A 13,478-nucleotide genomic window follows, 5' to 3' on the forward strand; every position below is an offset into this window, starting at 1 on the left:
TTTAAAGAGCAGTGACATGTAGTTCAAGACAGAAAGCGTGTTCCTTCGGCCAACAGTTTCAAAAGGAGCTCTTAATCAGAAAGAGTCTTATAAAAAGGTACAGATTACATATTGGCCATCAGAGTTGGCCATCAGAGTAACAACTATAATGTCTCATTTATTTTACTGTATATGTGGTTTAAAGTTTGTTTCTCCCTCTAAAAGTTCATCTACTGACTACTCTCTCAGTATGTACACTGGGGATCTGCAGTATCAGAAGAGTCCATAAGTAAACTTATGTTACATAGTTAGACCAAAGTCAATCAAGTTCAAACCTTGCAAGTGAACCCTAGCAAACACATAAACCTATACTGGCCTATCTACACACTCACATACTGTGAATAAACTATTTGTACACCAACATCAATACTAATTGTACTAATTGTAGATTTTAGTATCCCAGTAGAATATTATGCTTGTTCAAGAAATCATTCAAACCACACATAAAGGCATTAACAGATCTGCCATCAGATGTGTTAATACATAAATTGAGATTTTCTCCTGAATTAATACTAAACTGAATTACTCAATCCCCAAAGATAATACATTGAGTACCTGTGCAAATTGAATTATCAAAGCATGTAAAAAAATAACTCCTGAGAAGTGTAGTTAATGACATGAGAACAACATAGAAATGTCTAACACCAGCAACATAACTTTACTTTCACTTAAAACAGTCTGGATGTTTGGGGCTCTCTCTTTTCTACCACCAAATACTTCATGTGCCATGAACCTTCTATCATGCAAACTCCTTTCTGGCTATATCCCTTCTTGCCTTGTGCTGGCTTATGGTGTTTCCTCAGGCTAAATGTTGTTTATATTGTATACTTAGTCAACATAACTCTCTACAGTTATTTTTTTATTACTTTAGATTGATGTCTCAGGACAATCCCTGCACTGAAAAATATATCCCCATACTGTTTTCTTTGAAGGAAACAGATTACTTGCTTCAGATATTCTGCTCCTATGAAGCTTGGAAATAAATTACAATTGTATCCACCCTCAGACTGCATAATTTCATTTAAATTAGACAAACTAACACATTTTTTTATGAGTCTATAAAATATTAAGCAATATGACTGTACTGGGGAAGATCAAAATTCTGTCAAATTACTTTTACTTCGTAAAAGGCTTGTTTATGCTTATTCTACCATCAGCAGTGCAAAATGCAGTAAACATAGCTAAAAAGCACTGTAGTTTTAAGAAATGCTATTAGAGTTTTCTTAATAAATTCCATGGTGTTGTGTTGTTGTTGGTTTTTCGCCAGGATCCTTTCTGGTAAATAGTGCTCTCTGTGTGTGGTACAGAGGTGTTGAAGCTAATAACTAACCACTGACTTGTGTCATCATATTTTGTGAATCAAAGCATTTTCTTGAAACTTGTGGTATATATATATTCCTGTTAGTAAATAGATAATTAGCCTTTTTTACCCTGTAGTTACAGGAACTGCTGCATGTTCTTGGCATAAGTAGTAACTCCATATCACCATAGACCTTTAATTGTGTGAATAAGGCTAGGATAAAGTCCAAACAAAACAAATATGAATTAAAGTAGTGAGATTAATGGTGGGGCAGGTTCAAACATCGTGAGAAAGTCTCCAAAAGTGCCTTGTAAGATTCCTTTATATTATAGATTCTTAAATGCCAACCATAGGCCAGTACTGGAGATTGGCAATATCTGGCATGCTTTATGCCCGCAGGCTGCACCATAATTGTTACCCACAGTGAGCCAAATGCAGACCTGTGCAACACTTTGCCAAAATTATTTTAGCTGCCTCTTATACATGCCCTGCGCTTTGTAGTCTTTTGCTGAATGGAACGTCTTAGCATCCTTCCTCAGTTGGTGTGTATACTTGGCTTCTTTTTAGGCATGTTCAATGATGGGACAAATGCTGTCCACGGCATTTTCCCCTCCAGCACTTATGCACAGGGTTGTGAGACAGAGTTAGGAAAGTTTTAAAACAATGGATAAACCAGTGATTCTGCTTTTTTTTTTTTTTTTATATAAATATGTGGTTTATCAGACTGTTGGCCTCCTGATAAAGCCTGCAAGATCTACTTCCTGATCAACTTGTACTGTGAGATCAAGTCTCAAGCACTATTTGTAATGAGAACTTGTTGTCATTGTGACTAAAAACACAATTCATACAATTAATTTTTTTTTTTTTTGCAGAAGTGATTTCTTTTAAATGTAAAACTAAATGTTATTTGTAAATATAAAGGCAGCACAATGGAATGCCACTGTACCAAATAATGCTGTTGAATGGTTAACATTCATGTCTTTCCTTTTTTTCAAAAATTGTAATGTAAAGATTTTGTTTCAGTTTTTCTAACTGATAATTTATGCTTCAGGTTGTGGAAGAAAATGGAATGCGCAAAGTCTTGGTGTTACCACATTCAGCAGAGTTTCATCCATCAATGCACCCACCTCCTCACGTGGCACACTATATGCACCATCCTCACGCTCTGCTCCCTCACCCTCCACATCCTGTTTACCCCCCAGTGCCTGCAACAGGAGAGATACCACCCCAGTTTATCCACCAACATCCTCCACCCCCGCCACACATATTCCAGGATCAAGGTATGTGACCCTTAATGTTTCATTAATGTTATTTATTGTTCATAAATTGAAATAAGGCAATAGTTCATTATGGTTAAGCTTTGCCAGATGCAGTTCAATTGACTCTGGGGAAAAGTGAACCAAACAGCTGCTTGCTGCCATTTCTATGGCTACTCTTAAGAATTTTAATGGAGCATAATTTAAATTATGAAGTTTGGAAGCAATAAACGTTATGTAGAAGTTCTATGTTATTTCTGTGTACAAGGATAAAGGTACTTTAATGTCTGATATTTGCTGCACTCAGAATTAATTTCTTGGTAAAACATTGGGCCCTTGAGTTGCCAATGTGCTGCTTGGTAGCATCCTCTCACAAATAAGCAAAACAAAAGCATATTGGTTGGAAAAATAGGTTAAGCCATTTATGTTCTGCTTTACAGAAAATGTATTTCATCTTTATCTTATGTATTTGCTACTGGAATAGTAAACATATTATACATATACATTCTAGCAGTCAACTAGTACTTTATTGTGTAGCAGCAAAGGTTCCCATTTTAAATCTGTGGCGTTATTTTATAAGTTATTTCATGCATAGAATAGTTATCTGTGTATTTGTGCCTATGGGGAAGCCATGAGAGCTTCCATAACAGGTAGTTGCCTGCTTTAGCCAAGCAGGAGAGGTCGAGCGAGTATGTTACCTGTCTCTGCATGCTCACACAGCTTGTGCCTTGGCTTTAATGGGATCATTCTTTGATTCAAATATTTTCATACAGGCAAAATATTCATATTATCATGTATTTGTATATCTGCGGGATTATTTGAGGATTAAAAAAAAAAAGTGGCATTTATTTTTAAAATGTTATAAAAAATACTGTATAGTAGTTCCCCTATACACCTACTTTGCCTTAGAGGAAGTACTGATTCTTCAAAGGTCTTGTTTTACCATTGCTTAGCCTTAAGGTGTTTGTCTTAATATGTGAATATATGGTGCCTTTTTTAGTTTCAATTATTATATTTCAATTTTTTTTCCCATTAGATGCACGTTCCCACACAAGGCCAAGTTTTATACAAAGAGATGAACGAGCCATAAAAATGCAGGAGCAGCTTCGGAAAAGATTAAAAGACAGGCAAATTAGTGGGCACAGTAATAATAAGCTAAACAGTCCGCCTCCCTCCCCACACAAAGCACACATTGCTGCCAATGCACATATACAGAATGGATACTCCAAACCACAGCATTTGTCAGGAGGACCCATAAAACTAAAGCAAGCAGCAAAGACTAGAGGCAGTCCACCTTCTGACCCAGAAACTCTAGGTATGAGGTGTCTTTTTGACCAGGATATTCATGCGGTATTGTTAAAACTTTGTGTGTTGGTATACTTTTAGATTTGCTATGTCCCTTTGGTGGTTATTTAATTTCAATACTCTGCATCTTAAATCTCAAAGTCATTCGCCAGTGATAGTTGATAGACCTCAAACTGATCATCCCTAATCAATTTTTTAACCTACTGTAAAAGTAGCCTCAATATAGATCTATATACAGATAAAAATATGGTTAATATTATAAACTCTTTTTACATGTGATAGGTACTTAGCCTTGCAACCACATATTTCTACATAATCTTTCTCCAATTTTTCATATTTTACACTTTATTATTTTGTCAGTTTTTAACACAGCTTAAGAGAAAGCTGCTAAAAAATAATATAAAACTAATTTTTACTGTTCACCTATGAACTGAACCAAAGTATTTGGTAAAAATGTCATTTTAACTTTTCTTGCATTGGCTTTCCATGGTCAGATGATTCATAATAGTGTGACAGATGTATGTCTGACTATTAGTTTTTGTGTACAACTGCTTTCTTTCGCTTAAGCACTGGAGAGAAGAAAAATGTTATTAAAGACATATAACTGTTGTGTTCAGACTTAATGTTGCCCAGTAAGTAACTACTAACATTGCTCTCTCTAATCCGAAATTGGTTCAAAGTAGAAATGACTGATGAACTAAAGTGTTTTGGGACACCCCTTGGAGACTTTTAATCCAGGATGTGCAATAGGATACGTTCAGAGTAAAGGTAATATTAATGGAGAAGTGCAGTTTGGAAGCATACAAGAGCTTCACTGGTGCTGTCTCTAAACAAAATTGAAAAAGTAACAAAGCAACAAATTCCAAATACAGTTCACTAGATGAATTACCCTTAATAAGTATTAAATGTGCTATTCCTATTCACCTCCTGTGTGCTACTTTATTTTTTCATTGTTTGCTGTGCAACCAATAGAGGTTGTAGTCCATTTTATTGTCCCTTGTGTGTCTCCAATGAAATTCTTTATTTTATTTACTTTTTTTGCATTGCAGTTTTATAAAACAGTTATTCAGTGGTGTGCACTTACTTTATGGTTTTAAGTGTTGAATAGTAACATAACAGATGTGCAAAACATATGTGAAAGTAGCATCTGTGCATTTGCCACCCCAGCTCCTTAAGTCAGTACCAGCTGCTGGTTTCTTAAACGACAAAGGAAAAGAGAAGATATGAATCTATTTGTGTGCAGATATAGTACCATTTATGCAAGTGGATAAAATGTATTTTCATATTTTGCTTTTTTGTGTTAGATGGAGAAATGGAACCTAAAAAGCTACAGGATGTGGTCCCTGCCATGAATAAACCTACTGTAAGTAAAAAGCATTGTATTATAACATTAATGTCTTTAAGTACTCAATCTATACTCTACTTCAGTGTGAATCTGATTATAATCAGGGTTTGTACTGTGCAAAAAGCAAGAGAGTAGAATATAGTACAATAATTACCTACTATTATAATATGTCAGTGGCATGACAATTTTTCTACAGGGCCCCCTGGGTCACAAAATTTAGGCCCTCTCCATGTCGGACTGACTGCTCCCCACCCCTGTGTGCCCCCCTCGACCCCAGGGTCTGCTGAACAGTAGTTACACCACTGTTCTAGACAGTGCCATATTTTTGAAGCCATTGAAAACACTAATAAAAATCCAATATTTGAAATAAAAATCTTGCTTTATAGAAACAAAGGAAATGTTTACAATTGCAGACTATGTGAATGTTGTGTTACTGATCCTTTAATATGCATTTTAGATATTTTTATGATTTTTATTTCTGCCTATTGTCCAATATATCACAAACTAAAGTAAATACCAGTAGGTATTCTTCTAATAATAGTTTTATTTTCTGTTTTTAGGTTTCTAGTTTGGAGGCTCGTTCAGCCATCTTATGTTATAGTTTTCACACTAGTACACAAAACTGTGATAGTCCTTCTAATCTTTTACCGGGTGCCATCATTTATGAGGTGACCATATCCAACAGTGGCAAGAATGGAAAATTCAAACTTGTGTACTTGTGAGTAGTCATTATAAGTAACAGATTCTTTGTATTTAAAATCAGAGTACTTAAGTATTTCATAAGTATCATCATCATTTTGTTTGAGCAAATTAGATGTATACTCTACTACTAATGCAGTCTTGCATGCTAAGCTTCCTTAGGAAAAATGCTTTCTACACAGGGTAATACATCTACTGATTGTTGGAAAAGTATTCTAAAGGTGACCATACACACATCATTATGGTTTGGTCTGTTTTGGTCTTACTGCCTGGTCATTGGTACATTGATGGGCACCTTGCCAGGATATTTAAATGGCATGCCAATTTCATGGCATAGTAGTCTGTCTTTCCAGAGCAGCCTTCTCTCACTTTCATTATGTAGTTTATAGGCAAGAAAATACATTTGTGCTGTTTGATCTTCCATTTGGGGCATTTAGTCAGATTAAACCAAAGCTTTGTTTGGCTGATCATATTTCTTACTAATCACAATGTCTTGGAGAGAAAATATTTCCTTCTTCCCTTTTCCTTACTAAGTAACAAAACAGCTGGAAAAACTGCACACATGAGTTCTCTGTAGATGCATTGCATTCTAGAAAAGGTATGGTATCTGTTCTTCAGAAACCGATTATCCAGAAAGCTATAGACCCCATCAATAAAAAATTCAAAATGCATATAATTTTTTTTCTTTGTAATAGTAAAACCATATGCTGTACTTGATCCTAACTAAGATGTAATTAATCCTTATTGGAAGCAAAACAATCCTGTTGGGTTTATTGTTTAAATTATTTTTTTAGTAGACTTAATGTATGGAGATGCAGATTACGGAAAATATCACTTGTCCAGAAATTGCCAGGTCCTGAGCATTATTGATAACAGGTTGTGCATTTATGTGTATATATGTGTTTATATTGTAAATTGGGATTATTGCTCTTTGTAGAGGTGAAGCTGCAACCTGCACCTTGACGGACCTTCGGCCAGCAACAGACTATCATATTAGGTAAATACGGGACACCTGTTCTTTTTTACCCTCTTCTCTTTTCTCTGCTATGTAATTAAACTACTGCATAGCTTAATTTAGTGCTTTGGTTTGTGCTATTTCTTAATCTAAACAGGGCAAAATGAGAAATTTAAGGAATAATTATTTGTTATAATTATTGGTTATTTTAGAAACCTCCAGCCTGAAGCCCTTCTCCTGTTTTTGAACATGCATCTAGGAAGTTGTATTTCAGGAATAGCGTAATGGATAATGGTGGGAAATTGCTGAAATATATTTCCAATCAAATATTTTGATTTGAAATATATATTAGGGGTCTTTAATAACCATGTGCATTCAAGGAATATTGTTAACCATTCCAATTCTGCTCTTTGAGTAACAAGGATGCAGGTTGACATTAAAGGTGTTGTTCACCTTTGTACAACATACACAAATCTTAACAGTTCAAATTAATAGAACAATCTTTGCCATATACATAGTTGTTAAAAAAATGAGAAGCTGAAGAGATATTCTCCTCAGAATCATCCCTCTGCTGATCTATTGCTTCTGCACAAACCCTGTGCTGGGGGGAAAGAACTTCCTATATGCTTATGATGTAAGCATATAGGAAATTCTTAGTCTGTCAGGTTCAAAATAGGCCACTCCTATCCCTTCAGAAAACTGATCAGAGAGACAGAAGGACTGCTATAAGAGATATAAAAAGTGGCTTTTACAGTGGCCTTTTACTTTTTTTGAATGGAAAATGGATTTTCTGACATGCTGAGAGCATTGTAGGTGGTTTAATAAGATTTGGACATTGAAGGTGAACTTAAGGCTTAACGTCTTACATGTTTATTTGTAGTTTATTTGTTAAGTGTGGTTCATAAATCTAGATTGTAAGCTCTACGGAGCAGGGACCTCCATCCTCTTGTGTCTTTGACTCTTAACTTGTTGCAACTGTATTTATCTTGTATTTATCTGTATTTATTGTTATACTTTGTATCTATCTATTATTATCTTAATAACTTCCTGTTTGTATTAATGTATTCTGCTGTACAGCACTGCATACATAAGTAGCGCTTTATAAATATATACATAAATTAAACATGTAAACTGAATATATTTATGTTTAGAGTATCTGCAACATGTCCACCTTTAGAAGGCTCCATTTCAGAACTTATAAGTTTTACTACCGAAAGCTGTGAACCAGATCCGCCCGCTCCTCCTAAACTCTCAAACCGAAGTAGAAACTGCTTGAATCTTCAATGGAAGGTAGGTCTGACTTAGTAGTACATATATAATAATCAATAAAATAAACAAGCACAGATTTGTACAATTAAGAGTAAGTATATGTGGGAGTTTGGAACTCAACGAAATTTGGTGAAAAAACAGTGTAAAAAGCTGTGCAAAGTAAATAGTGAATTTTGCCATCCACACATTTGATTTTACACCTTACGTAAGTTCTGGCAGAATAAAAAACACTAAATGCTATGCTTTACCTTCATAACATCGCTAAATATTTTTTTGTTGCCATTTTGTTTCTTTGCTCACCAGGCTTCAACTGACAATGGATCAAAGATCAATGGATATCTGCTAGAATGGGATGAGGTAAGTTTTTTTTTTTTTTTTAATTTTACTGCTGTTAGATAATACTTCGCTTCTGATTCAACTGTCACTTACTTATGATGTGGACACTGATATTCTGAGACAATTTGCAATTAGTCTTTTTCATTTATTTATTTTTTAAATATTCAGCAGCTAGGGTCCAGCTGTCATTAGCAGTTAGGCAGAAGCATGAATGAGAGACTAGAATATGAATAGGAGTGGATCTGAAAAGTAATTAAAAAGTAATAAAAATTGACAGTGAAACTGAAGCCTTAGGGCTCTGGCACACGGGGAAATTAGACCCACGAGTCTTTTTCGGCGATTTCGGGAAATCGCGCCGCCGCGTGTGCCATCCCGCCGGCGACTTACATGTTCGCCAGTGGGATGGCGGGCTATGGCAACTCGGGGAGATTAGTCGCCCGTGACAAGGGAGATTTGTCGTGGGCGACTAATCTCCCCGTGTGCCAGAGCCCTTACAAACGTGTTGACAGATTTGCACACAAATTATACCCTTTTAGAATTATGCATAATAGTGTTTGCTTTAAAAAAATCTTGCAACGTATATGAATCTGTATTTGAAAATCTGACAGTGTAGGTTTACATTAGTTGGATTGAGGGTTGCCATTTATGTATTTCTATTATCCATTTTTGATTGGTATTTTATATATTTACTTTTTACATTTTTTTAAGCAATGGAGGGCCCCTCCTCTTTTCCTGTGCTCTTTTTTTAGGGTTAGGATATATATTTTTTTTTTTTAGCAGAATTAAAGTATGGTGACCAAATTACAGAAAAATCCCTTATCTGGAAAACCTCATTTCCCATACCTGTATAGTTAAGAAAACCAGTTTTGACACCCAAGGGCCCAGTTTTTTGATTTTTATATGATTGACCTTTTCTGTATCAGTGTTACTTTGTGTATATAAAGGTGACAATTATTGATGTGAAGTTAATAAAAAGAAGAAAATATGATGCTAATAACCCTGTATGCTGCCTGTATAGAATCTGCTGGCAAAAGCAGGTGTTTTTGCAGTGTGCATAAATCCTGGCCTTGTATGAGTAGAGCTGCACTGGAATTCCATACCAGAGCATACATAACAATAAGCGCATTGTAACTCAGTGATTAGGCACAAAGGTTACTGCTTCCTCAGATGGAGTCTACAATGTGGAATGAAACATACTTGCAATGAAAATATTTCATGGGAATTGAATTTGTGATATCTATTTATTTTACTTTTAAGGGAAAACATGGGCCATTTAAGGAGTGCTACTTTGGACATCTCAAACAGTACAAGCTGACAAAGCTGTCTCCTTCAACAAAATATGCATTTCGAATAGCTGCCAAAAATGATATCGGAATGAGGTATTCTTGCTGCCTATTTTTCTTAATTGCATTCTTCTTAGTCACTTGCCTGAGCAGCCATTTTATCTCTGCACTGTCCTTCTCCCCTTATTACTCTATCCTTTCCTCTTTATTGATGTAATATTCTGTATTTCAGTGGGTTCAGTGAGACTGTGGTCTACTGCACAGCAGGCAGCGCTCCGCCAGCACCACTGCCACCAAAACTTCTTCATTCTGGCATAACATGGCTATCGTTGTGCTGGAGCCCACCCAGTGACACATCTGTGGATGATAGCTTGACATACATATTAGAAATGGAAGAAGAAGGTTCAGTAAGTAAAACCTATGTAATAAGTTACTATTATTTTTTCTTTTATAAACTTTATTTTTTTGTTGTTATTTTCATTAATTTAAGAGTGGTTGTAAAGTTTGCCGTGCACATGTTGAGTGTAGCATAATCCCTCAGGTCAACTCATGGACCAATCAGTTATTTTAGCCATCAACACATATGTACCTAAATTACAGATTAATTTGTTTGGCAGTAGGCCTGAACAAATGGAATGCAACAGTAGTTAGAAGGAGCTAAAAACTTACCCACTTTGCTCAAAACTTACACAGATTATTGGCAAGTAAGGTCAAAATTGGCCAATAGTATATAGTTCTGTGTCCACTTTTATGCATAATGCCAGCCTTCTTATCAGGAAATGGTATTAGTTATAAGCATTGCTGTGTAGTACAATGACTCTACAGTTAAGCTGGCCTCATCTGCTCATTTCAAAAGGTCAGCACACAAGTTGATCTTGAACTATTGGTCTAATCCCATCATTTGGCACTCATGCCAATGATCTAATTATAATTGGTGCCTTTGGAGATTTCCTTGTTTAGTGTTAAGCTCCGCCCATTTTCCTTTTGAGCTCTTCAAGTCTCTCTCTATGATGACCTCAAAAGGGTGCCTACTGGCCTCTGCTCCATTTAAAATCACACAGTAGGCGGCACGGCTTTGAGGTCATCAGTTGCAAAGAGAAGGAGGGGACAGAAAGAAAAAGGGAGCAAAGCTTTATGCTAGACAAGGAAGAAGTCAGTATAGAGTAATTTAAAAAAAATCCCAGCATCCACAGCAACCTTTTCTTGCTCTAGGTATATTTTGAAGGTTTTTTGCCTATATCAGACCTTAAATGGTCAATATAAACTTTTGATAAACATTAACACAGTAAGAAAGTCCATATATTATTACTTTTTGCCATTATAAAGAGCAAATGGAAAATTGTCTTGTTTTCCCTGATCACACTCCCCTGACATCCAGTAAACATGGTGTAATGACACACGGGCATTTTGTCTTCCACTGCCATACCAAACAAAACAGGAGCAGTCAGCTGCAAACAAAATGTAATGCTATTTGAATGGAAGGTTCACTGCCACATTACATAGGGGGACAGGCGGACATGGGTACAACTACTGCTCTCTGCTGGATGACAGAAAACTCTGTGTCTCTTAGGTCTAATGGGAGATGCATTTTTTAGTAAACCAACCCCAAAAACGTGAGGTAAGTAGCGGCTTATTATACAGAGGGCTTTGATATATTCAGCACAAGCACAGTTCATCAAACTTATGTTGAAAAAGGGTGTATATTGGTTATTTATATCTTATATCTTCTTTAGTTATAATTGCTGAAAGAGCACCACCTGAAATAGTTTTTGTTTCCCACAGGGGTATGGTTTTAAGCCAAGACACAATGGTGAAGAACTCTCATGCACTTTAAAAAACCTGAGAAGAAATACTTCTTATAAGTTCAGGGTAAGCTTGTGCTCCTTTTTACCCAACAATATCAAATATATATCAAAGACAATTGCTTTATAAATGCAAATAAATTAAGAGTATGAGAATATTTACTGACATTACTAACATATTTTTCCTGATTAGACTGTGTGGGGACTTAAGGTTGGGTCACGGTAGTTGTAGGTTAACAAGTTCCTGGTTTAGCTCCAATAAAACCCACAGCCTTTCCCATTATTAAATATCACATGTACTGAACACAAACTGGTATGTTAACTCCAGTTATAGCACTATTTCCTCATACCTCAACCTCCCTTTAAAATGTTGTTATGCAAATACCCTCTCCCTTTCATGCTGATGTAACACATGCCTGGATTTGTGTGTTTGTGCCGTGTGTGTCAGGGGTAGACTTTGAAGCATGTACAAATAGTTAATCATAGAACTTAAAAAGAAATATCTGAAAGGCTTTTCTAACATATTTAGGTTGTCTTCTAGGCTCAGAAAATGGTAAATGATACAGTGTGTAGTTTGTTTGCTAATAAAATCTTAATCATAAAAAGGCAAGATTCTCTGCAACACAATATCCTGCCTTTCAACAGCTTCAGCTTTTATTTGTGTGAGTATGGCGGGACAATTTAGTATCAGTCCAACAGACCGTGCTCACTACTATGACATCTGAGCTGGGCATAGATAAGCAATTGTTGCAGTTTTCCAGCAGGTTTAAATGGGTACAGTATGGCAGGAATTCTGCTGACCTTACATAAATTATTTAGTGTCTGGGGAAGATCTAAAGGTTTGCATCAGTTTCTGCATTGCTGATTAAAAGTTTGATTTAATGTTAATTTAATTTATATTTAATACTGTTTAGGCTTACAATGCTGTAAAGAGACATTGATCCTAAAGAATCCAGAAATTTTGGTAATATTCAGGATGCTACTATAGCATTTTTTAAGGAAACACAGAAAACATATATAAAGTAGTAATATAGTTTGTAGGTGATCTCACTGTGGGGAAGAAGTCAGCACTGAAAAGTATTTGGTGCTTACATTAATTGACCTTTGTTTTTATTGTGGGAGTACTGTTGGGTAATAGTGAAAGTTGTATGAAGGGGAGCATAATTTACTACACACTTTATTTTCTTCTGTACTTCCTTAACAGCTCTGTATTGGCATTTTGTATTTTACACCTGGACAATAGAGGCATATAAGGAAGCAGCAACCAATCTTATGTGTACATCACAGAATGTGCTGATTCATGAGGGTAGTTCTGCACTAATTATGCTGTTTTTCTTCAAGTGAGAGACATTTTTATCTGAATTTCTCATGAGGCTGAAATAATTATTTACACTTTTTAAAATCACACAGTAGGCGGCACGGCTTTGAGGTCATCAGTTGCAAAGAGAAGGAGGGGACAGAAAGAAAAAGGGAGCAAAGCTTTATGCTAGACAAGGAAGAAGTCAGTATAGAGTAATTTAAAAAAAATCCCAGCATCCACAGCAACCTTTTCTTGCTCTAGGTATATTTTGAAGGTTTTTTGCCTATATCAGACCTTAATGTTTATCAAAAGTTTATATTGACCATTTAACACAGTAAGAAAGTCCATATATTATTACTTTTTGCCATTATAAAGAGCAAATGGAAAATTGTCTTGTTTTCCCTGATCACACTCCCCTGACATCCAGTAAACATGGTGTAATGACACACGGGCATTTTGTCTTCCACTGCCATACCACACAAAACAGGAGCAGTCAGCTGCAAACAAAATGTAATGCTATTTGAATGGAAGGTTCACTGCCACATTACATAGGGCAGTGTCTTGTAATATCATGAATTAGACATGCCAG

General features: G+C 35.8%; 1 protein-coding gene across 2 annotated transcripts in view; it reads left to right on the top strand.

The window, feature by feature from the left end:
* Positions 1-13,478, top strand: part of fndc3a (fibronectin type III domain containing 3A) — a 66,446-nt gene that overhangs the window by 37,790 nt on the left and 15,178 nt on the right. For both annotated transcript variants that reach the window (XM_031891883.1, XM_031891884.1), the window contains exons 5-14: positions 2,391-2,619; positions 3,632-3,910; positions 5,205-5,263; positions 5,806-5,963; positions 6,882-6,941; positions 8,051-8,189; positions 8,472-8,525; positions 9,762-9,883; positions 10,020-10,194; positions 11,570-11,656. In XM_031891883.1, the coding sequence (XP_031747743.1) occupies positions 2,391-2,619; positions 3,632-3,910; positions 5,205-5,263; positions 5,806-5,963; positions 6,882-6,941; positions 8,051-8,189; positions 8,472-8,525; positions 9,762-9,883; positions 10,020-10,194; positions 11,570-11,656 (1,362 nt within the window). The remainder of the gene's footprint in view (positions 1-2,390; positions 2,620-3,631; positions 3,911-5,204; positions 5,264-5,805; positions 5,964-6,881; positions 6,942-8,050; positions 8,190-8,471; positions 8,526-9,761; positions 9,884-10,019; positions 10,195-11,569; positions 11,657-13,478) is intronic.

The sequence above is a fragment of the Xenopus tropicalis genome, chromosome 8, assembly GCF_000004195.4.
Source record: "Xenopus tropicalis strain Nigerian chromosome 8, UCB_Xtro_10.0, whole genome shotgun sequence".
NCBI classification, from domain to species: domain Eukaryota; kingdom Metazoa; phylum Chordata; class Amphibia; order Anura; family Pipidae; genus Xenopus; species Xenopus tropicalis.